We start from the raw sequence: 21,135 nt of genomic DNA on the forward strand, positions 1-21,135 counted from the left end.
TGCTTCAGATAAAGTCAAGGTATGAGAAGTTCTACAAAATCTTATAATTACTCATTTTAGTAAGCTGTATTGACTTACTTCTCTTTGTCCCATTAGAAAGCATTCGGCAGCAATGGCTCTGAGGAAAAGAAATATATAAAAATATTTATTCTTGAATTATTTTAAATGCCATTACTGGCAGAACACTGACTGTGGAATGGAATTACAAATTCCTTAAGAAACTTGACTAACTTCCAATGATGTTAATCTACAGTGAAAAGATAAAAATAGCCATTTTTTAAAGACAACCTTACATGAGCAAGACATTTCAGTGGTTCCCCATTATGAACAAACACTGAAGAAAAAGATCAGTTCAGCATCACTGGATAATGAAGATTACTGCTATTGTGATATATAAAGGGGGGGGTAGAGAGGGGAGACAGAAGTCAATAGTTGAATTAAAAAGGCAACTTGTAAATACATCATTCATATTTATCTGCATAGTATCCATTCACATAAGTTTCCCCAAGAGGGAATTTAATTTCTCATTTTAAAGAAGTGACAGTCCCTCTGTCTGTTCTAACAGTTACTGTTTAAATAATAAGCTAATGAAAGAGAGACTTCCAGTACAAGCCCAATTGGAAGGACGTTTCAGATTTACCTTTGTGATGTAAACCTTATAAACAAAAGCAATATCTATGAAAACAGATGTATGACTGTTGCATTACATTTTCCAGATGGCCAGGCATGTTGGGATATTATATGTAAACATCTTGGCTTGCAGTTTCAGAATTTGAACATTGCTCTCCTCCCAGTATCGCAGAAGCAGTCTGTAAAAGGCATTCATGAGAAAGGAACACTGCTCTAATCACTGGGAACAGAAAAGCAATCCAAAGATACAAACACATTACGCAAAGTGTATTATACCTAATCTGAGCCAAGAGTTCCAAGTAGGAAAAAAACCAAGCCACCATATACAGTATTAACTGAACACACTCTCAGAACAAAACAAAAAAGATACTTTCAAAGAATAATGAAGAAGTGCGAAATTAGAGGAAGTATCATCTTGACACATTACAAGATCCATTTTCAGCATGCACAAGGTAACTGCATATTTGAAAGGAGGCTAACTAGTTTTATAGTCATGTGGCTAGAAGATACTGTTCAGTCAGTTCTGCTCACCCATTTCATGTAGTATCAACACTGTCTAAGGGAGCTGCAAGTTCCATCTAGACAGAATCGCAACTTGGTTTAAAATGCAGCCATTCAACTTCATGTACCAAAGGCAGGTGTGTCATAATCTCCCCATGCCCCCAACCACACACACTTATTTCAAGTCTTGCTTGGAATTCTTTGGGGTCACTGTTGATGATGAGCAGTAAGTGTTTGGGGACTTTTCAAAAGTATTCAATCAAATGTTCCTGAGTTCACTGCAGCTGAATACGGTAAAACATGGACTCTAATCCTGGAAGAGTACATTTGGACATACCATTCAAGTAAGAATCAATGCGAAGCTTACGTTAACTCTTTGTTTCCTGTACGATTTTTTTCAAAATAAAGAAAGGTTTCTCTCTGCTAAATAAATGTCAAGTTAAGACAAGGTAGCACTGGTGCATTGTTTTCATTTGTTCTATGCTGGAACTATACTTTTAATACATCATGGAGTAGCAACAAGATTTTAATATATATATGACATTTCTCTACACACTTGAAATTCTGACCATCTGTACTCATCATGTAAAATGCTGTTAATTCCTGTATAACTATAACCTTTCTGTAGATAGAACAGAACCCTGTCAAACAGAAGACAGACCGAGATGGTGTCAGAAGGCACAATGTGCCTCAAGCAACATGCAGCAATAGAGGAAGTTTTACTTTTATAGTAGAAAGCAAAGCATGCATGTCTTGCATAAAAAACCCAGTAGTTATGTTAAACAGCTGTTTGTCTTTATTACAAGTATTTTTACATACCTCAGGGCAAGTCCAGGATTAGCAGGCATGGTAGAACAAAACCGTTCCAAGGTTTTGGAATGTTGAGATTTTGGAATGCAGCTCAAATAAAAGAGAATTACCTGCAGAATTTGAATTACAAACATTAATCTACTTCATCACTGTCTGATTTTGCTAAGAATAATGGAATGACGAACCATAAACATTATGACTAAGTTACTACCTACAAACCTTATCCCTCAAGAGTACAGAAATCACTTTGTGTAATAAAAAGTTAGTGTCAAGTTGCTAACACCACATATTTTAGTCCTTCTAGCCTGCTTTTAGTGAGAGAAATGCACTGGATGTTAGCACATTGGGACCCAGGATTTCTAAAAATTGTATTCTGTCTGTAAAAGTGCTCAACTAGGTTTTACTTCTACTTTATTTCTTCTGTTTCTCAACCACTGTAATCTCTATGATCAAAACTGACAGCTTAAAAACTGTTCTCCATCTGCCAGCGTTATAGCTCTGCAGACCCATCTTGCTCGACCACCTCTTCCCTCCCTTACACACTTTCTCTTTCCATTAACGGCTGTTTCATTAACGGCTGTAGTCACAGTGTTAAAATATACCATAATAAAGTTTCTTTGCCTTACACACCCTTTATTCAAAAGGTCACTGCTAGATACTCTTCTGCTCAGAACACCACTCTTCTCATACTTTTTTCTTTTTCTAATAATTCCTGTCTCTCAGTGTTCATATACTACTAGTGCTGTATTTGAACAGGTAAGTTATACGGGTAGCTGCTAAAAGGTCATCAGTCTAATTAAAAACTGTCCACAGACACTTTTTTTACCTTATTATGAAACTCGTAATTGGTCCAATAATCAGCAGTACTAAAAGGAATTGGGTATCGTGTGGGGACTGTAACCAGACATCTGTTCACTAGGTCAGTGAAAAGCTTGAATTCTTGAGCTTTGTTGTTGGATCCAACAACTTTGCTATTGATAAAAACAAGGTAACTGGAAGGAAAAAAAAAAAAAAGAAAAAAGATGGTTCTGGTAGCCTTCACTTAATAGTTTTCAAATTAATTTACCTTCCTCCCTTAAGAACTTACTCCAGCCAGATGTTCTGAACAGTCTCCTGCTGCATCACTGCCCCCAGAGCTGCTTCATAAGCATCCAGTGCTTCACCAACACTCGCGTGAAGAGACTGGCACAAACTGTTAATATTAAAAGTTGAAAATGGTTATGTCAAAAACAACGGATGTTCTTACATGTTAAGAGTAAGAAACAATGAAGAACTTCCCCATTCTGAGATGCAAGAAAAAACAGTGTTTTCAGTTTAGCAGTATTATGGACTGATTTATCAGTCAACTTCTTAAAATGGGTAAGTCTCAACTGCAGATAGTAAGGAGTAACACAGAAACCATGTAATTTAAAATGCAGCTCAACTTAAATGGAAATGAAATATTATGAATTGTCCTCTAATCCTGTAGAGTACCCTTTTATTTATTAAGCCTTCTAATAGAGATGGCTCTGACTGCTACAGAACGGAGACAACTCCCGAGTGAGTTTGGAAAGCTCCAGAACAATAAATTTCAAAGCTGGATTAAAACCACTTGAGAAATGGTATCAGAAACTGTTGCAATAAAATAAGTGTTCTGGAACAAATACTACTGGAGATCTGGGGTAGAACTATGCTAATCATGTCAGGGAAAAAGCCCTGACAAGAACAGTTTAAAAAAAACCTACAACCTTAATTTTGTTCCACATTTCCTCAAAGAAACATACAGTCAGACCAACATATAGGACCTCAAAGAGAGAAGTAGACACATTGTTTGACCAAGATTCAGCGAATAATCCCTATTTCAAAATGTAAAGTAACAGTGAAAAAAAAAAAGGTAAGACTTTCAGTAAGTCACAGAGAAAAACACACCTCACGAAGAGGAAGAATACATGAATATAAAGTAAGATAGGCCTGATGTAGCTACCTTGCCACAGAACCCTCCATGACTATGGTCACATAATCAGACTGCCTGATTCTACTCCCACTTTGCCCATGAACACAAGCTGTATCACCCATTTGCTACTGTTTCTAGAACAGCGTGTGCGTATGTGTATGTGTGTGCAAACATATATGAAGAGATATACAGCAATCTTTTCAAGTAAAAAATCACTCCTTGAGCTTTGAGGCTTTGCTGATTTCGTTCTATTTTCACTTGGTAAAAGTGAACTTGTCTTTTGCCCTCTGTAGCTGAAAAAATGAAAGACAGATACATAGGCCCAAATACACAGGCACTCACTGTACCAAAACTCAACCACAAAAGACACTCGATTACTAGCTCTGAAAGTAATTTAGGTACTTACTTCAAAAGCACTAATTTTCCTTAGAAGCACATACTAAAATACAAGAGCATTTGAGCTTAAGTAAGTTAAGGTCCCCAAGTGACTAAGCTTAAGTTAAGGTCCCCAAGTGACTAAGCTTAAGTTAAGGTCCCCAAGTGACTAAGCTTAAGTTAAGGTCCCCAAGTGACTAAGCTTAAGTTAAGGTCCCCAAGTGACTAAGCTTAAGTTAAGGTCCCCAAGTGACTAAGCTTAAGTTAAGGTCCCCAAGTGACTAAGCTTAAGTTAAGGTCCCCAAGTGACTAAGCTTAAGTTAAGGTCCCCAAGTGACTAAGCTTAAGTTAAGGTCCCCAAGTGACTAAGCTTAAGTTAAGGTCCCCAAGTGACTAAGCTTAAGTTAAGGTCCCCAAGTGACTAAGCTTAAGTTAAGGTCCCCAAGTGACTAAGCTTAAGTTAAGGTCCCCAAGTGACTAAGCTTAAGTTAAGGTCCCCAAGTGACTAACAGTGACCTCAAGTGTCTTTCTAACAATGTTTCTACTGTGCAACTACCAAACCTAAAATTGAACTTGTGAAAAAATATTTTCTATAAAAAAAATAATTTAAATTGGTATTAATGGACAATATAAAAAGAATACATTAAGATAGCTTAATCTAAACCTTATATAAGAATTCTTGAAAACCACACATTTTACCTGTTTGTAAGCTGTCCACCAATTAAAAACTATAAGCAACAGTGTTGAAGGAGTTCTGAGGAATCCTCACTCAGTATCTGTAGTATTATCATCTTTGCCCTTTTACTGATCTGAAAAGCCAAATAGCTACTTGTGAAGATGGACAAACCCAGACCTCAGTGTCAAACTTAAGCAGCTTAAGTCAACATCTCAGCAACCACAGTTATACTAGTGGAAGTTATCAATGGCCAATACTTCGGTGCCTGCCAATCCTGGATACTGCTGCTATCAAAAGGAATGGTGGGAGAAACAGGGGGGAAAAAAAAACAACAAAAAACCTGCATATAACTGACAAAGATCTGTCACCTTTGCAGTCCCTTGCAAAGGAAAAGGTCACTTTGCTGTATTTGCTACAGTGGCTAGTTCCAACTTTTATAGTCTGTTAATAGTAGCTCCACAAACAGCTGAAAGAGTAGGTCAGCAAAGGTGGGGAGACCAGGGCTAAACTAAGTTAAACATAGTGGAGGAAACTGTTGTAAAATAAAAGGGGAACAACTGAAAACCAGGAGAAAAAAAGAACACTAGTAGCAGTAGCAACCTAAAACAAAAGTAAAACAACAAAGAAAATTTCGTGAGATGAACACACCTATTACTGTTTCCATAGGGCAGAAATTCTGAAAGATTTCTCAAGTGGAAAATTTAAGTTTGTGGGCAATTCACAGTTCCAAAAAATTGTCTCTGTCGTGCAGCAGGCAGGTAGGTTCTCTAAGGAATGGCAGATCATTTACTGAGAACCCAAAGTGATATACCCTTAAGCAAGTAACAAACGTTCTGCTTTTGAAAATGCAATTTACTGAGACCCAATAGCTGTTTCTCAGAAATACTTCATAAAGTCTCACCAGTAGATCTGCCACAGAAATGGGATTTGCTGGTTTACAACATCATCTGTAAGATGTTCTTTATAGAGAGGTGATGTAAATTCAATTGGCATTGGAAAATTCAAGAGATATCTACAAGAGAAAGAAGTAGTAGTAAACGGGAATATCCCTCCACATGGAAGAGTCCTGTGCAGAAGTAACATTTAGTTCTGAAGTCCAGGTCATGGGACATTAAAAAACCATGCACTTTTCCTAGATTTTCGTTTAACTCCATCCAGATACAATTTATATAAAAAGCATTATACTGAAATATAAAAATAGTTGAATACAGAAAGCACATAGTTCCTCATTATGTACAAAGTTAAATGTTACTTTATATCTCAGACTTCCCCAACCCCACATAAAATAAATCAAGTACAATCACCTATATACAATCAGCTAAGCTGCACTGTCAGTACTAAGTTTAATGTACGAGTGTTAAGCACAAATAAAATCTAATACCTAACTTGGAAATAAAAACATTTCAAACATCTGCATAAGCTTTATCAAAGTAGGTGTTCCTTTGAAGGCCTTCAGAGGCATCTGTTTTGACTATAGGGAAGCTGCATATTTCAAAACTTCAGTAAGTCTCTCAATTCGGTGCTAAAATTCAAGCGGAAAATCAGCTGGCTAATTACAAACCTGTGCCTTTTCAGCAGTAATAATAATCTGCTGATTAATAGCATGCTCAAACCCTGGATTGAGCTCTTTTTAGGGATGCAATTTTAGGCTCACAGCTTTGGAAGACAAAACAAAACAACACAGCACAACTTTGGCACACACAATTGATTTTCATTGCCCAAATCCAGACTTCAAACCTGCTGGCTGTTTCATCTTCAAATCCTTCTGGTTTTACAATTCAGTGTATATACACAAACAACAAGTACAAATATTATAAACCACCAAATCATAATTCACTGAAGTTTTAGAAAAACATGCCAAGCTAAAACCAGATGAGTTTAAAAGTTTTTGACTGTCTTTTTTTCCGAAAAAAATGCCAGTATTATCAAAATTTAAATAGAAAAAAGTATTCTAGGTGTACCTTAAGAGATCCATGGGACCATGCTGTTGGCATGTATTCTCAAAGAAAGCTCCCACAAAATCTTGCAACAGTGGAAGAATACTGCTTGACCTTTCCTGTTTTGGGGTTTTATTTTTTAAAAATAAAATAAAAATTAAATATTAACCTGAAAATGACAAGAACAATTTAAGCACAATAAGTAACAAGTGGTGTGTCTATCTCTGCAGTGCTCCATTGTCTTCATTCTTGAAAGAATGAAGATTAACTGGGTCAGTCAGCAGGTAGCAGAAAAAAAGCTGTAAACATATTAAAGCGTTTACTGTTAAAGTCTATTATTCTTGCTTAAGGATATTAACACTGGATTAAAACAATCTGACCTATATATTTATGATTTTATCTAATTCCAGTTATCTTTAGTCATGTCACTGATCTTGCCAATTGTACTTTTCCCATCTATATAAAGAGTAGTAGATATTACAAAAATATCAAAAAGATTAATCGATTTGATAAGTGTTTGAAACAACACACAAACTTCAAACTTTATAAAGCCAATAGACCAACAAAGTGAGTTTTGGAGTGGAGTATTACCTGTGAAACAAGGAATTTACAGAACTGATAAAAAATTTCTGCATTCTGAGGATTCTTCTCAAAAGCTCCAATCCACACTTTGTAGGCATTGTCACTCTGCTCCATCTGCAAATACAAGGTGGCCAAACTCTCCAAGAGCTGACAGTTGTTAGGGCAGAGCTCCAATAAAGATCTACAAAGTTCTGTAGCAGACTCCCACCTTAAAGAAAAGTAAAGGTAAGTTTTCAAGACAGCAAAGTTGAGTACTCAAATTAAAAATATCTTGAAACAACTTACCTTTCAAGAAGTTTCAGCAAAGCTATCATGTTTCTGTAGAGAGGAAAGCAGATAGCTATTCTTTTGTCAGCCTCAAGGCTTTCATCAGTACATGTTTTGACTGCATCTTCAAAACAAAAGTATAAAATCAATACCTTTATACCTGAAGCAATGTCAAAGTTATTTATAAGACTTAACATAATAAAAAAGGTCTCATTTAAAATAATGAAAATACTTAAGTGTGGAAAGGTATTTAAGAGTGCTGCTTTTGCAAATTATTAAAAAAAGGAAGCTGATAATCTTTGGAAAAGCTTTCTTAACACTTATCACCAAAGTGCAAAGACCAAAGTCTTCCACAAGTTTCATCCTTTGTTCATTTAAAAAACAGAAAACATCCTGCCAACAAAATGTTAAAGCCATATTACAAATAGCAGCGTATCACTATATTTAAAGTATATTCCAGGATTTCCAGCATAGCTGCTGAAAGTTAAGGCAAAAGCTAGTATAGGATATTGTATTTCTTCTCAGCATAATAAAAAGCTACCCAACAATGAACACCCCATTATCATGGCTAGACACCTTCACTCCCACAGCTGGGCTACTCAGTCTATCCTTGAGTATTTCCACACTGCATTACCACTTGCAGCATAGATACAGCCTCAGTGGCAATTCAATATTACTGCTGGCTAACACACCAAGTACTGACGTTTATACATTGCTATTACGAAGTCTACCTCTGGCAGCACCACAAGTCAAGAATTCAGTTTCTTCTAGTATCTTCATTTTACATGTTTAAAAAAATTATTCCGTTTACTTAAACTTTGAATGAATACAAACACATAGATTTTCCTGCCTCTTCTAAGGCAACACTGATCTTCCAGGAAAGAAACTTTCCAGTAGATATATCCCATGGAGGGAGGGAGGATAAGGGAGAGAATGACAACAGAAGCTTGGCTTGCCATAAAGCTAGTTTTCTTGGGTTTATGGAAGCAATGTCATACTGTCACAAGCCACTGGTCTTTATCTTCATAGAATATTATAGTTCAAAGAAAAGGCTATGGTTTTGAACCATAGATGAAAAACTCAGTGTATGTATTAATTACCCAAGAACATAGACTTTCTGAACTGCTCTGTTGAAATAAATGTGAAATATTCACTGGATGAATCCCGATGGCTTAACACAGTCATCGGCAATACTGCGCTGCCTTGAAATTCTAAAAGCAAGTAACATATTAAGTCGTTTACCCCCTTCATCTTACCTTCAAACAAAGCTAACAGCGTATCAGGATCGGTCTTCACATCTTGAACTGTCTGCCATGGTATTAAAAATGGCTCTTTGTTCACAATCCTTGAAGGACTGACATTAGCTGGATCATAGAACTTGACTGGGAGAATGCCGAATTCAGTTAGATGTATGTAAGCCAGCCAAGCCAAGCACCGGTCACTTGCAGTAAGGCGTTCCGATATTATCTTTTCATTTGCTGATTTTAAAGCATTCTGTAAAGATCAAAAAATGTATGTTGTATTTCAACCATAAAATCTTTAAGATCTAACAATGAAAAAAGGAAACAGGAAAAGTAAGTTTTAATATTCTCAAATCTTTTCCATAGAAGTAACAGGAACTAATTCTTTACATCAATCACTTTTATATCTGCCTTATGTAAATGTGTGACTGTTTTCAAATCATATTTGTAATTTCTAATAAAAGGTTTAGAAAAACTGTATAGAAGATTTTTATTTGGAAAAGTGAACCGAGATAAGACTTTGAAGACATGCATCCCCCAACATGTGCTCCGTTTTTCTGCTTAATTCTTGGGCAATTACTTCCAGTTGCACAGAAATAATAAGTTAGCTCTAGCGACAACTCATTAACAAACTGGATTCAACTTGCTATACCCTACTGGGGTTTGTGGGGTTTTTTTGTTTGTTTGTTGGGGTTTGGGTTTTTTTATTAAGTTCTAGTTTTACAGCTACTAAGTTAGAGCTATCCAGGTCTACTGAAAGCACCACCATCTGTATACATATTGTTTAAAAAAATGTTGGAATCATTACTGAAAACAAGGATACTGCTTCAAATTTTCCTACCAGTCATATACAAAACTACAATAGCCCAGTAAATTGGCAGATGCCAAATAAAATCATTAGAGCATACAATTAAACAAAGCCTAATTACAACTGCTCCTAAAACAGAACAGAATCTCACAGCCAGTGACGTGCCAACATTTTTCTGGATAAATGCAGTACAATCAAAGAATGTAATTTGCAAGTACTTTCATTCCTTTGAAAGTTAGGCAAAATTCAGCAGGACGCTTGTCCTGTAATGGGCAAAACCTGAATTTTCAAAAATTCCACTTACTCACCCGTCAAAATATTTGCTTCTGAAAACTTGAAAGCAAATCTTCTGAGCAACATGCTGCTACTTACTCTGAATTAGCATTTAGTTAGAAATTAAATTCTCTTAAATATGGTTAAATAATCTCTCCCCAAGACATTCTTTTCAACTATGCATTTCAGAATGTATACAGTAATATGTTTGCTTTTATAATGATGCTTTGTGGAAAGTAAGGGAAACCAGTGTATGTTATTCTCCCATATACACTGGATTTCCACATCAATTTGACACAATTGTGTTTTTTCTCCCTGTCTTTTTGTTCATTCAGTCAAACATTCAGAGTTACATGCACTGCTGTGTTTAGAATAGATTCTGGAGGAAATCAACACAGCATTACATTTTTCTATTTAAACTGGAGCTAGAAAAAAAGCATTACAGCCTTGAACTACACAACTGAGAAAAGTGTTTTAGGGTGTCGCAAGCAACAGGCGCCACCTGCTGGTAGGAATGAACCAACCTTAATTCAAACCACAGCAGCACTCGGCACTCCGTTTCTCTCACCTTCATTCACCGTTTCTATCGTTCACAGAACAGTAAGTGTCCTAAATTTTTTCTCCAGTTGTAATAAAAGCCCGAGATAACTCCAAGATTTTGGAGTTCATGGGATCAATACAGTCTGATGGGATAAACAGAGCCTGATTTAACAGTCTTCCAGATTTTGGAGGGCAACACTCCTAGATAAATAACATACTATGTCCTTCCCCAAGAGCTACCAGTTGATAATTTCTGTAGCAATAAATGTTTGAGTACCAAAGGCAATACATTCCTCACAGGCCCTTCCTTGCAGAAAAGCATTACACAGCTTGCCAGAAATAAAGTAGTACAGTAATTCTCTTGGAATTATTTTGACATGTAGTGGTCTAGGCTATTAGCTACACAAGCAAAGAAAAACAAGGTAACAAGCCCCCTAGAGTGTATCCAAATTTTACAATGGCATCGTATTTCAAAACAGAAGGCTCCAAGAGAATTCCTTCAGCAAATAAGGGAAAGAACAGTTATTCTGAAGTTGACACTATTGGAGCAACAGGTATTAGAAAAGTGAAGGTATGAAGAAAATTCCTGGGGTGGTAACCTAGAAGTTACCTGCAGCAGAACAAGAGCATTCTGATGTCTTCCAGTAAACAGGCTTAAGTGAACCCTGTACAGGAGAGTCTCCAGCAGCTGAAAAGACAGGAGATTTGGGTTTTCTTCTCCCTCTGTCACTTTCATTAGGAACTGTAGCATCCTCCCACATATGTAGTCTTTTCCATCAAAGGAATTCTCCAAATTCAAAAACTAGAGAGAAATAATTCATATTAATAATAAGAATACTAGTTATCCAAAGATTGTGATTCTAAGCTTGACATCTTTCACCACTTTAGGAACTGTATTTCCCTCTCTCACACCAATTTTTCAAATTAAACCTCAAAATCCACTGCTTAAATATTTAAGATCAAATAGTTGAAGTTAAATTTTGCAAGTTTAAGTAACAAAAAATAAGAAATGTAGCACCTTGTTTTTCAATAACTTATAATGCCTAAGGAAAAGCAATGGTTTCTACAAATACCCTGCAAACAGAACTTCAAACGGCTTCATCTTCTGATCAACTTAGGATTTTTCAGAAAGCTATAGCGCTTTGAATTTCACACTTTCCCTATCATATGTACTGGTTTTTCAACAGTAAAAACCGCACATTTCACATGACACTTTTTTTAACTTACAGTCCACCAGATTTGGTAAGAGGGAGCATATTCCACTGCTGTTTCACACATTTCCTGTATCTCCTCCTTGGTTCCTCTTTTTGAGAAGAGTCTGAGGTAATGACACCAAATTTCAGGATTTTCTTTGTTGTTCTCAAGGGCTCGAGCCAAAACATTTAAAGTGGAATCTAAACACTCAGATGATGAGCTGTAAAAATTAAAGAAGTAGTCACATCAACTGTGTTAGCATTATCACACAATATCAAATATGAAAATGGATGCTTATAACTAGAATGGAAGTGACATACAGTCAAATCAGGTTTTTTCACATATGCTGACCTTTACCATGAAAGTTTTAAAGTTTTAGTAAGTTTTCATCCTTCAAAGGTCATTATTATTAGGTGTAATCATCACAGTGCATGGAAAAACAAGTTTTCTAGGAGAAGAGTGTCAATTCAAATAAGATTCCATTTTAATTGAAAAAGGATAAGATTCATCTGTAAGCAAAAGTCTCAAGCTACCATCATACAAGGCACTTAAATCAGACTAAAAAATTTAAGCAGAAATTTCAAAAGCTTAGTAAAGTTAGAATATTTTTGTTATGTATTAGATTTACTTTCTGCAGCCACTACATATAAGCTTTTATTTCAGGATTCTGTGCATGTCATGCAGTTTTTATCTGCCTCTAAGCCACTGAAAAAAAGGCTATTTTACTTTTTGAGATACTTTGCTGGTATTATGATAGTTAACACAAGATCAGCTGAAATAACCGACTATATTGCAAACCACAGAGCTGAGCTTTAATTCACAAACAAACTTTGATAAAATCATAGAAAGCTTCTGAGGTCACATTTATTTTGGGAACATCTTTAGAAATTGTATAGATATTTATGAGAGGAAAAAAACCACACATCCCAAATAACACAGTTAACCATGTAGAAGGCTGATGCCTTCCCAACCCCTTCTATCACCACTGCCACCTACTAAACCACTCAGTTACTTCAGAGTACTGGGGAAGAGGAGGGGAGAGGAGGTGGCTGTTTTAAGATGCTTGCCTTCCATTAGATTTTCCCCCTTCTTCTCTTGGTCTTTTTCTAAGTATGCTTATATTTAGAAAATGTGCTCTTCTCACCCTGCCCCTTGCTAGTAGCATTTTCTTTTCAGTACCAATCTTTCTAGTTCTACACCTTCTAGTGTTCAGGCAGCTACTGACAGAGCTAAATTTATCTTTTGCAATATTTTCCATTATCCACACTTACACAAGGCTTTTAAAAGAAACCTGCTCCTCCCCATTCTCTTTTCTCACTGCTGCAGCTACTTAAGCCAGTACCATCATGGCAGAATTCCTACTGAAATTACCTGACTGCCAATAAAAACATGGTACCCTGAAGAATAATTTAAAGGAACAGAAACTGGAAAACCTGAGAAATCCAAGAGTTAAAAAACTACAAAACAAGAAACAGAGTGCTCAACTAGACCATTTCTACAGAGATAAAACCACATCACAAAGCCGTTCTTGTAAGAAAGCTTTCTGACTAAAGTAATTTCAAACATAATTCTAACCATTCACTCTGTATAGGAGAAACTGATTTAAGTTTATTGGTCCAGTGTATCAATGGAAGTACAACATTCCACTGTAATCTTGGTAATGCATTAAGCCATGCACTTCTCAAACACAGTTTCTCCCACACTACTTTCCTTGAACATTCATTCTGAATCAGAACCTACCTAAAGATAAACTGTCATTGTAATTTATTACTTGCATACTAGACCACATACAGTAGGAATCTAATCTATTTTTTAACCTGCTTTCAAGTAATAAATTATTTGTGGCATTGTTGAAGAAACAACATCAGAAACTCGATCACAGCAGCATGGGTAAAGCACAAAATCAAATATAAAACGTAGCAGACTTACCCTTCATTTTGATTCAAGTATTTGTATGCAAGTTTAATCCAAAGTTGGACATCACAGGGGTTTTCTTGGACACTAGCCTCCAAGTTCGAAATGTCATCAGTCTCACTCGTAAAATACCGGATATCATCTGGAGTCACCACGGCATCAAGAGCGGGAGCTCTTTTTTTATGTTCTGTGGGATGAGCTGCAAACAAAAAAAAAAAAGAAGAAAGAATTTAAGTGTTTCTTTTCAAAAACGCAAGTGACCTGCAAGATCAGAACTCACTAAAAGGGTGCATTATATATTTCAAGTACAGTCACTGACCAGAGCAAAACACAGTTATTTCAATATCCTCTAAAAGTTAGAACCATAAAGTCTGTAGAAAACTGGTTACATTTCAAATACAAAGGCAAGAAATAAACAGCAGTAAAAGGCTGCTTTGATCAACAGATACCAATTAAGGCAGCACATTAGGCAGCATTAGGAAACAGACATATCTGACAAAGGAAAATTTATCTCAATTCTGAGTCTCTGAAAGTCCTTTTTACCGGCTTCACCAACATACCCTAAAGCTCCCAGCTGCATGAGTCACAAGTGAAACACTGTCAGGTTACTGATACTTTAGCAAGCTTCCAAGTCTCAAATGCCATTTAAGAGCAGCTTTTTTTAACTCCTGACCTCAACACTAAATACTAACTCTGTACAAATTTGAGATAACCGAACACATAAAGCTAGAAGACCTGCAAGGGAAAATTAAAAAAAAAAAAAATCCCAGTGATCTATGGACAAAGCTTAAACATTCTAGGAAAATAGTTCCTTATGTTCCTTTCAGAAAGGGGTAGGTAGAAATTTCACCTTAGCTTCCAGTCACACATTATACTAGCACGGGTTTTTATACTAGCATGGTTTTTTTCCACACCCCTTTTAACACAACAACTTCAAATCAAAATTTATCCAAACTCTTATAAAGTTTTCATGCAGGAAATATGAAGCCAAGAGAGCATTAAAAGAACTGGTTTCTCCAAGAAAAACTTTAAAAATTAGGTGTTGGAAAGAGGTTGGTAGGTATTTCCCTGCAGTACTTTTTTCGTCCAGATTACCATATTTAATAGGTCCAATCAACTGTTCCTCTTCACTGCTGCTACTATCTAACAGAGGTTTTCTCCAGTACTTTGGTCTCCATTTCCTTTTATCTTTCCATGTTGTAAATGGAGGTGCTGTAAACAAAGTAGTAAAAACTCTTTTACTTTTCTGTATTCAAGATTAAAACATCTTTTCTAATGAAAGTTTTAGATAAAAACATTCTGTGAATGCAACACAAGTGTATAAGTTTCAATGCTACTTATTTAAAATCTATTGTGCTCAAGTGCATAAGTCACTTTTCCAGATTGGACTCCAAAACTATTACTGCCTTAAAACAAACTCTGCTGCCTTAAGTTTACCATAAGCAGAATTTATAATACTGAGATAAATAAACTAAGCAAAAAAAAAAAACCCACCATACTCTTGGTTTACAAAAATCATCAAGATACTTATATAACTGAAAAAGTTTATATTGTATTTAATCTACCATTTTACTTACTGTGACTTCTACTCTCATTGACATTGCTGGCCAGAAGAACAGCCATCTGATCCACTGACATACGGTCTCTGTTTATACCAAAAAGCTTTTCAACATATTTTTCTGAAACAAGAATATTTATACCTTAGGTAAACACCTACATGAAAACGGATAGGGAACTTAACACCAATTTAGCACAACCTATGCTGAATTCATGAAACATGACTGCTTCAGGAAGTATGGTAATTTAACATACTAGAACAAAGAAATTAAAAACTTAAAAAAAATTATGTTTGGTAACTTGCTTACATGGATAGTGTGTATATATATATATGTATATGTAACAATAGTGTTGTTATAAAATTCCAGCTCCACTGAAACAGACGAGCCCTTTCTCGTTATAAAAAGTTATAAAAAGGTAGTTATAAAAAGAAATGAGGAAGGGGAGAAGGTAAGATTCAATGCTCATTGCTCCCTAATCCCCTGAATCCAGTAAAAGCTTTGAGTGAAATATTCCATAGGTCAATCATTTTTTTCCTTGCAGTTGGTAGTTACCTTGGTGTCTACAGAAAAGGACTGAATTGGACAACTGCAGAAACCTATTTTTTCATGTAGCTGTATCTTTTACATTGGTTTACATAAAAGTCCTTGCAACCCAGAGCTTTATTAAAAGCCATTCCCTTCAGAAATTAATCTCTGCATACAAAAGTGAACAGAAGACTCAAAAACCTGTGGCAGTGCTGATTTCCTCATCAGTGCTTTTTTCGGAACAGCCAATCAGTTCTAAATTGTAAGACAGAATATCCTGAAACAGCTGCTTACGGTTAAGAGTGCAATCTTTCATGTGCTGCCTAAAACAAACAAAGAAGCAATTAATGTATTTATCACAGCAACAATTTAATAAGGCTTATAACTAGAAAACTGGTTTCAGTACACACTCGGATGAAGCATGAAGAAAATTAGACCCACAAAAAACACAATAGCCCACTTTGAAATTTCTGCTAAATATGTCTGGGTCTTCTCTAAACTTACGCCTGCATCAGTATCTTAAATCCTAGTCTTCATTACTGCACTATGGCCTTACTCTTTAAAATAAACCTTTACACACTCGTTTCACATACAACACAAAAACACAGTATTTGGAACTTTCCAGTTCCAACAAGGTAGTAAAGGTATCACCTTGCATTTAAAAAGATTCAAACTGTGGTTTGATGGTAACAGCTAAAAGCTGATCCAATAAGCTGTCTGCCACCAAAAAAAAGCAAAAAAAAAAAAAAAAGCGAGCTGAAGTCCACTCCTATTACATTTTTCAGTAGTTAGGTTTCCGAACTGAGTTTATTCCTGACCAATTCCCATGCATTTGCTCTTGTACCAGCTTTTTAAATATACTGTTCAACATAAACTATTTTTAATGTAACTCCACACTAGGTTTCAAAGTAACAACATTTAGCCAGCGAACACTCACATTCCACTACTACATTAGTGGAGGGTTGGGTTTTTGGTGGGGAGGATTTGGGGGGTTTTGTGTTTTTGTTTTGTTTTGTTTTTACATAATCACATAGTATTTGGTATACACTTTATCTCAGTTAGCAGTATGATACATCTTCAGTGTGCTTAACAGTATCAGTCACTACCTGAGGTATCACGGTCTGAAGTTTCACTGACTATAAAGCAAGAGGAGTCCCATCTGAATTACAAGGCAACCAAAAGGTGAAATATTCTCTAAGAGTCCAAAGTGCTTTTCTAAACTTACATCTAAAGAGCCTCCTTTCTTCAAGGCTTAAAAGTTTTTCCTGCCAACCAAATATCTGCAATAAAGGCATTAAAAATAACTTTTCTAGAATTTGTGCAAAGGATCATAAACTCAGACCTTTTGAAGAAATTAAAAACATGCGTACTTTCAGCTTTGAATCAGACACCTAGAAGAGACGTTTAGTTCAAATGAACAAAATTTAAAAAACTCACCACTGACAGTCATCATCATTACATGTGCCTGTTAAATCAAAACGGCAGAAACACTGTTTTGGCTCAATCATATTGCTATACGTTACTGAACTGAGGTACAGTTTTTCCTTGGTTCGAAAATATGGACTAAACCTAAAATGAAACAGTGAATTATTAAGACACAGTGTACATGGTAAGACATCAGTTTTACTAAACAAAACTTTCTATAAATAATCGCTACCTCTATATTAAATCTCATTATTTCCAACACCCCACTACTAACCAAAACCATCACTGATCTATGAGTTAAGAGGAAGGTGAAAACAGTGAGAGAGGGAGGGAATAAAACAGTAGTCCTCAATCTAAACAGATTCTGTTCTAGCATTCTCTTCTGCCTTAAGTGCAGATCTTCATTCATATAAAAACAGAAAGCATAGTAACAATTCAGTAGGGAAAGCAAACTAATAAAACTGAATTTCAGTTTAGTTCTAGGAAATCTGCACTCATGCCCTAGTCAGCATAGGATTAATATCAAATAAAAGTTATGAAGAGAACCATTAAAGATTAACCTGAAAACAAGAGTGAAAAAATTCACATCATGTTTTAGAACGCATAAACAAACAAAAATCAATCCGAGCAGAGCAGACTAATGCTTGTTTTAAATCTTTAGCTGAAGTTCGACTATATCAATTTTGGAATGTCTAGCTCCTTAAGGAATTGAAGTCATAACCTACAAGTAGTTAAAATGAATACTCCTGTAAAACTAGCATCCTCAATCTTTTGCTACTTAACAGTATAGAAATAAAAAACTCAAAGCACACGATCGGATTCAACTGCTCCAGTTTAAATTCCAGACTTTAGTTTTCTAAAATTTAATGGGTAGGAACAAACATGTGATGGTAACTCTTGAAGCTAAGAGCTAGATGGCTCTCTAGTCAGCAGAGAGATGTGTCAAACTGATTAAACTTGCAGCTGCCTCCTTTAAGATGTGGTTATGCCTCTTTCCACTGAGCAGGAATCCAAAAAAATAGATGACTGGCTCAACCTCAACTCAAGACAACGTAACTCCTAACCAAGTTTAAAGACTGCATAATTAAAATACACTTATTAATTTTTTCCTGGATTTTAGACTGCTTAATATTGGACATAAAAATCCTGTTTTCAAATGCTTAACTATCGTTTTTTAAATTACTATATCGAACAACAATCCAGTTGCAGGGAACAGTCTGCAATACTATGTAAAAGCGGCAAACTGCATAAAAGCAAGGGACTCGTGCATACCAGGAAAAGTAACTACAATTGTTCCATTCCCTACAATAGACAAAACTGTTTCAGGATAATAAAGATTCTCAGAGGAACCTGTCTTCCTGTACACGCCTGGATACCAAAGAAGAGTGGTAAAGAATACCTGAACAAGAACACATATATGCAGAAGTCAAAGAGCTGCTCTACAGTCTTCATACCTGTAAGATTTAAATACTAGAAGAGGACTATGATACGGTCCAAATGGAAATGGTTTCACTTCACTTTGTTTATTTTGAGATGTAACAAAATCCATGTCCACTGAAATTTCCTAGGAAACAGATAAACAGATATACAGTAAGTGCAATACCAGCTAATAAAGGCCATCTTCACCTTTAGTTTTAAAACTTTTACCTGACCACACAACAGATCTTCCTTAGGTACAACAAAGGCAGTACTTTTCAGTAGCAGCTCTTTCAAGCTGTCAGCTTTAGCATAAAGTTTTTTCAGTTCATCGATATTCAACCCAAGGAACAGCTCAGGTTCTTCTGATGCCTTTTTAGAAAGTTTGTTTATAGTTTCTTGTTTTGGAGTGTCCATGTGTTTAAGATTTGGTTTAGTGAAAGAATTAGATTCTCTGAAAGATCTCCTTCGTTCTCGGTTTGAATTAGACAGAACTTCATCATCAAAGTAGTTTTCTTCACTGTCCAAAGACAATTTATCCTGTGTAAGATCATGAAGTGATGGCTGAGGTAATGAAAACTCAGATTCCTCTTCTGTGTGAGGTGCAGTATTTGATTGTTCCTTGGTTTGAAGTGCGCGGGCCTCTTTCAATTTCTGAATCTTTAGAGCATATTCATACTCTAGTTGCTGTAGTCGTTTTTTCTCTAGTGCAATCAATTCTGCTGAATGCTTTTTTGGACTTGATGCAGGGGAGTTCTCCAATTTCAACATTTTGCTTGGCTGGAAAGAAAAGAATTCCCTTTATTTCATTTTCACATTTACTGATCCATTGACAGGAGGTAAATGAAACATGGGCAAGATATTTAATTCAGAGTTTATAAAAACAAATTTCAAACTCTTGCCAGAAAATTTCAGCAGACAGCAGGAAACCCACAAGTGTTTGCCACAATGCAAATGGCAGATTTTTTTGATAAAAATTACCCTACACAACGTACAGGGCTTCAACAGAAGTTCTGGCTCGTTTTAAAAGGCAAGTTATAGAACAAGTATACACAATAGCGTTGGGAGGCATGGGGTGCGGGAAAGAATAATTTACAAAAATATTTTGGCCTTGTTTTTCTCTATTTTGTTTTTCAAAGCAAGATCAGACTTCCACTTCAACATCTTTGCTAGGTAGTTTTAACCAGATCACCTACGTCTACAGACAGTAAATTATTTCCTACATTCATTCACAGGCATATAGCTCCCTCTTATTATTTATCTATTAATTGCATTCCCCTGGCACAGAAATGAAGACTTTGAAGTTTTCTTTTTTAAATAAATGCTTTTTCTGTTGAATTCTCAAAAATATAGGAAATCAATAGGAAGATTCTTGCAGTGCTTTTCACATTTTCCTGAAATCCCATTTGAACTAAGTTTCCTAACCAAAATTACTAGTACTTTTCAAGTACAGCATGGTTTAAAAGCATGCAGACTTACTACAAGATGATCTTGCTCCAGTTTTCGTTTCCCAATTTCTTTACTTGCTACTGCTTTTGCTCGAGCAAGTTCTTCCCCATATTTTAATGCCAGAGCTTTTTTTACTGTAACTCGTTGCTGAACTTTATGAATCTGAAAAAGAAAAGAAATAATACAGTAAGATACAAATTTTCAGATATGGATACACAGTAAAATATAATCACAAAAGACATGGGAATTAATTAATAATTAACTCAAAGAAAGCCTACAGCCTCCAAAAATCAGGCTTCCCGTTTCAAGAGCTCCAGCTCCAGGAAACTGAAACATTTCAAAATTAAAATTACTTGTTCCTGAAGCTTCTTGAGAAACATCTTGTTAGCATTCAGTATCTTCTCTGTTGCTTGTAGCTGTTCAACCAGTTTGTTAATTTTATTTTCAGCAATTCGAACATTCTCTCTCTTCTTGGCCTCTTGTTGCAACAAATGTTTCAAGACAGATTCATCCTTCATCAACAGCAGTCTAGAAGCAGAAAAGCCACATAATGAAATCTTTTCCAAAGGTAAGTTTCTCAGAGCTACTGCTGTTCTTTCGAAACCCTAGTTATTTAAGAACCCAGCTCTTTTTTTGCTTATCAATAAACAACATTGTTTCTCCAGATAGTCTTAACATTCATGAGACTATAAATACAGGAAAAGCTTCAAACAGCATACCTATTCTGCAGAAGCACTCATTCCTTTACATGTGTCAGGCATACCCCACTGAAATGTGCTACCCTCAAAGTGTACTGAGAAGTGAAAAGCATACTCGTTTTTTCATACTTCAGAGATGTTAGGTGACAGATGATATTCTAGTCACTGAACATAAACCAGCTGAAAATGGTTAGCATGACAAATACTTAAGTTACTGAACACCACACTGGCACTTACAACACAATTCCTTTTGAACAGCAATAGAATTCAAGACTGAATAGTTCCAGACAACAGAAAACCAATCATTTCCTGAAATTCAAATACTGCACGTTCAACAAGATTATTTCCTATTTTCATCCTACTAAGCAAACAAGGTAAGAAT

The 21,135-nt window shown here is 35.8% G+C and overlaps 1 protein-coding gene across 10 annotated transcripts in view; it reads right to left on the minus strand.

The window, feature by feature from the left end:
- The window catches only part of ZFC3H1 (zinc finger C3H1-type containing), a 43,958-nt gene that overhangs the window by 3,118 nt on the left and 19,705 nt on the right, over positions 1 to 21,135 (minus strand). For 5 of the 10 annotated variants that reach the window (XR_005827915.1, XR_005827916.1, XM_040594210.1 and 2 more), the window contains exons 13-33: positions 20,409 to 20,583; positions 20,086 to 20,217; positions 18,838 to 19,386; positions 18,645 to 18,754; positions 17,203 to 17,334; positions 15,967 to 16,088; positions 15,259 to 15,360; positions 14,777 to 14,893; positions 13,697 to 13,880; positions 11,801 to 11,987; positions 11,184 to 11,375; positions 8,968 to 9,205; positions 7,730 to 7,835; positions 7,454 to 7,652; positions 6,887 to 6,981; positions 5,827 to 5,937; positions 3,029 to 3,133; positions 2,768 to 2,933; positions 1,951 to 2,051; positions 708 to 809; positions 79 to 118 (exon numbers count right to left, since the gene is read on the minus strand). Coding sequence is in view for 5 of the 10 variants with exons in the window: in XM_040594210.1 (XP_040450144.1) it covers positions 79 to 118; positions 708 to 809; positions 1,951 to 2,051; positions 2,768 to 2,933; positions 3,029 to 3,133; positions 5,827 to 5,937; positions 6,887 to 6,981; positions 7,454 to 7,652; positions 7,730 to 7,835; positions 8,968 to 9,205; positions 11,184 to 11,375; positions 11,801 to 11,987; positions 13,697 to 13,880; positions 14,777 to 14,893; positions 15,259 to 15,360; positions 15,967 to 16,088; positions 17,203 to 17,334; positions 18,645 to 18,754; positions 18,838 to 19,386; positions 20,086 to 20,217; positions 20,409 to 20,583 (3,265 nt within the window). In the remaining 5 variants the exon portion in view is untranslated. Of the gene's footprint in view, positions 1 to 78; positions 1,445 to 1,950; positions 2,052 to 2,767; positions 2,934 to 3,028; positions 3,134 to 4,951; positions 5,059 to 5,826; positions 5,938 to 6,886; positions 6,982 to 7,453; positions 7,653 to 7,729; positions 7,836 to 8,967; positions 9,206 to 11,183; positions 11,376 to 11,800; positions 11,988 to 13,696; positions 13,881 to 14,776; positions 14,894 to 15,258; positions 15,361 to 15,966; positions 16,089 to 17,202; positions 17,335 to 18,644; positions 18,755 to 18,837; positions 19,387 to 20,085; positions 20,218 to 20,408; positions 20,584 to 21,135 lie in introns of those variants that run through there. The other 5 variants (XR_005827917.1, XM_040594212.1, XM_040594213.1 and 2 more) reach the window with 5 other exon arrangements.

The sequence above is a fragment of the Falco naumanni genome, chromosome 5, assembly GCF_017639655.2.
Source record: "Falco naumanni isolate bFalNau1 chromosome 5, bFalNau1.pat, whole genome shotgun sequence".
NCBI classification, from domain to species: Eukaryota; Metazoa; Chordata; class Aves; order Falconiformes; family Falconidae; genus Falco; species Falco naumanni.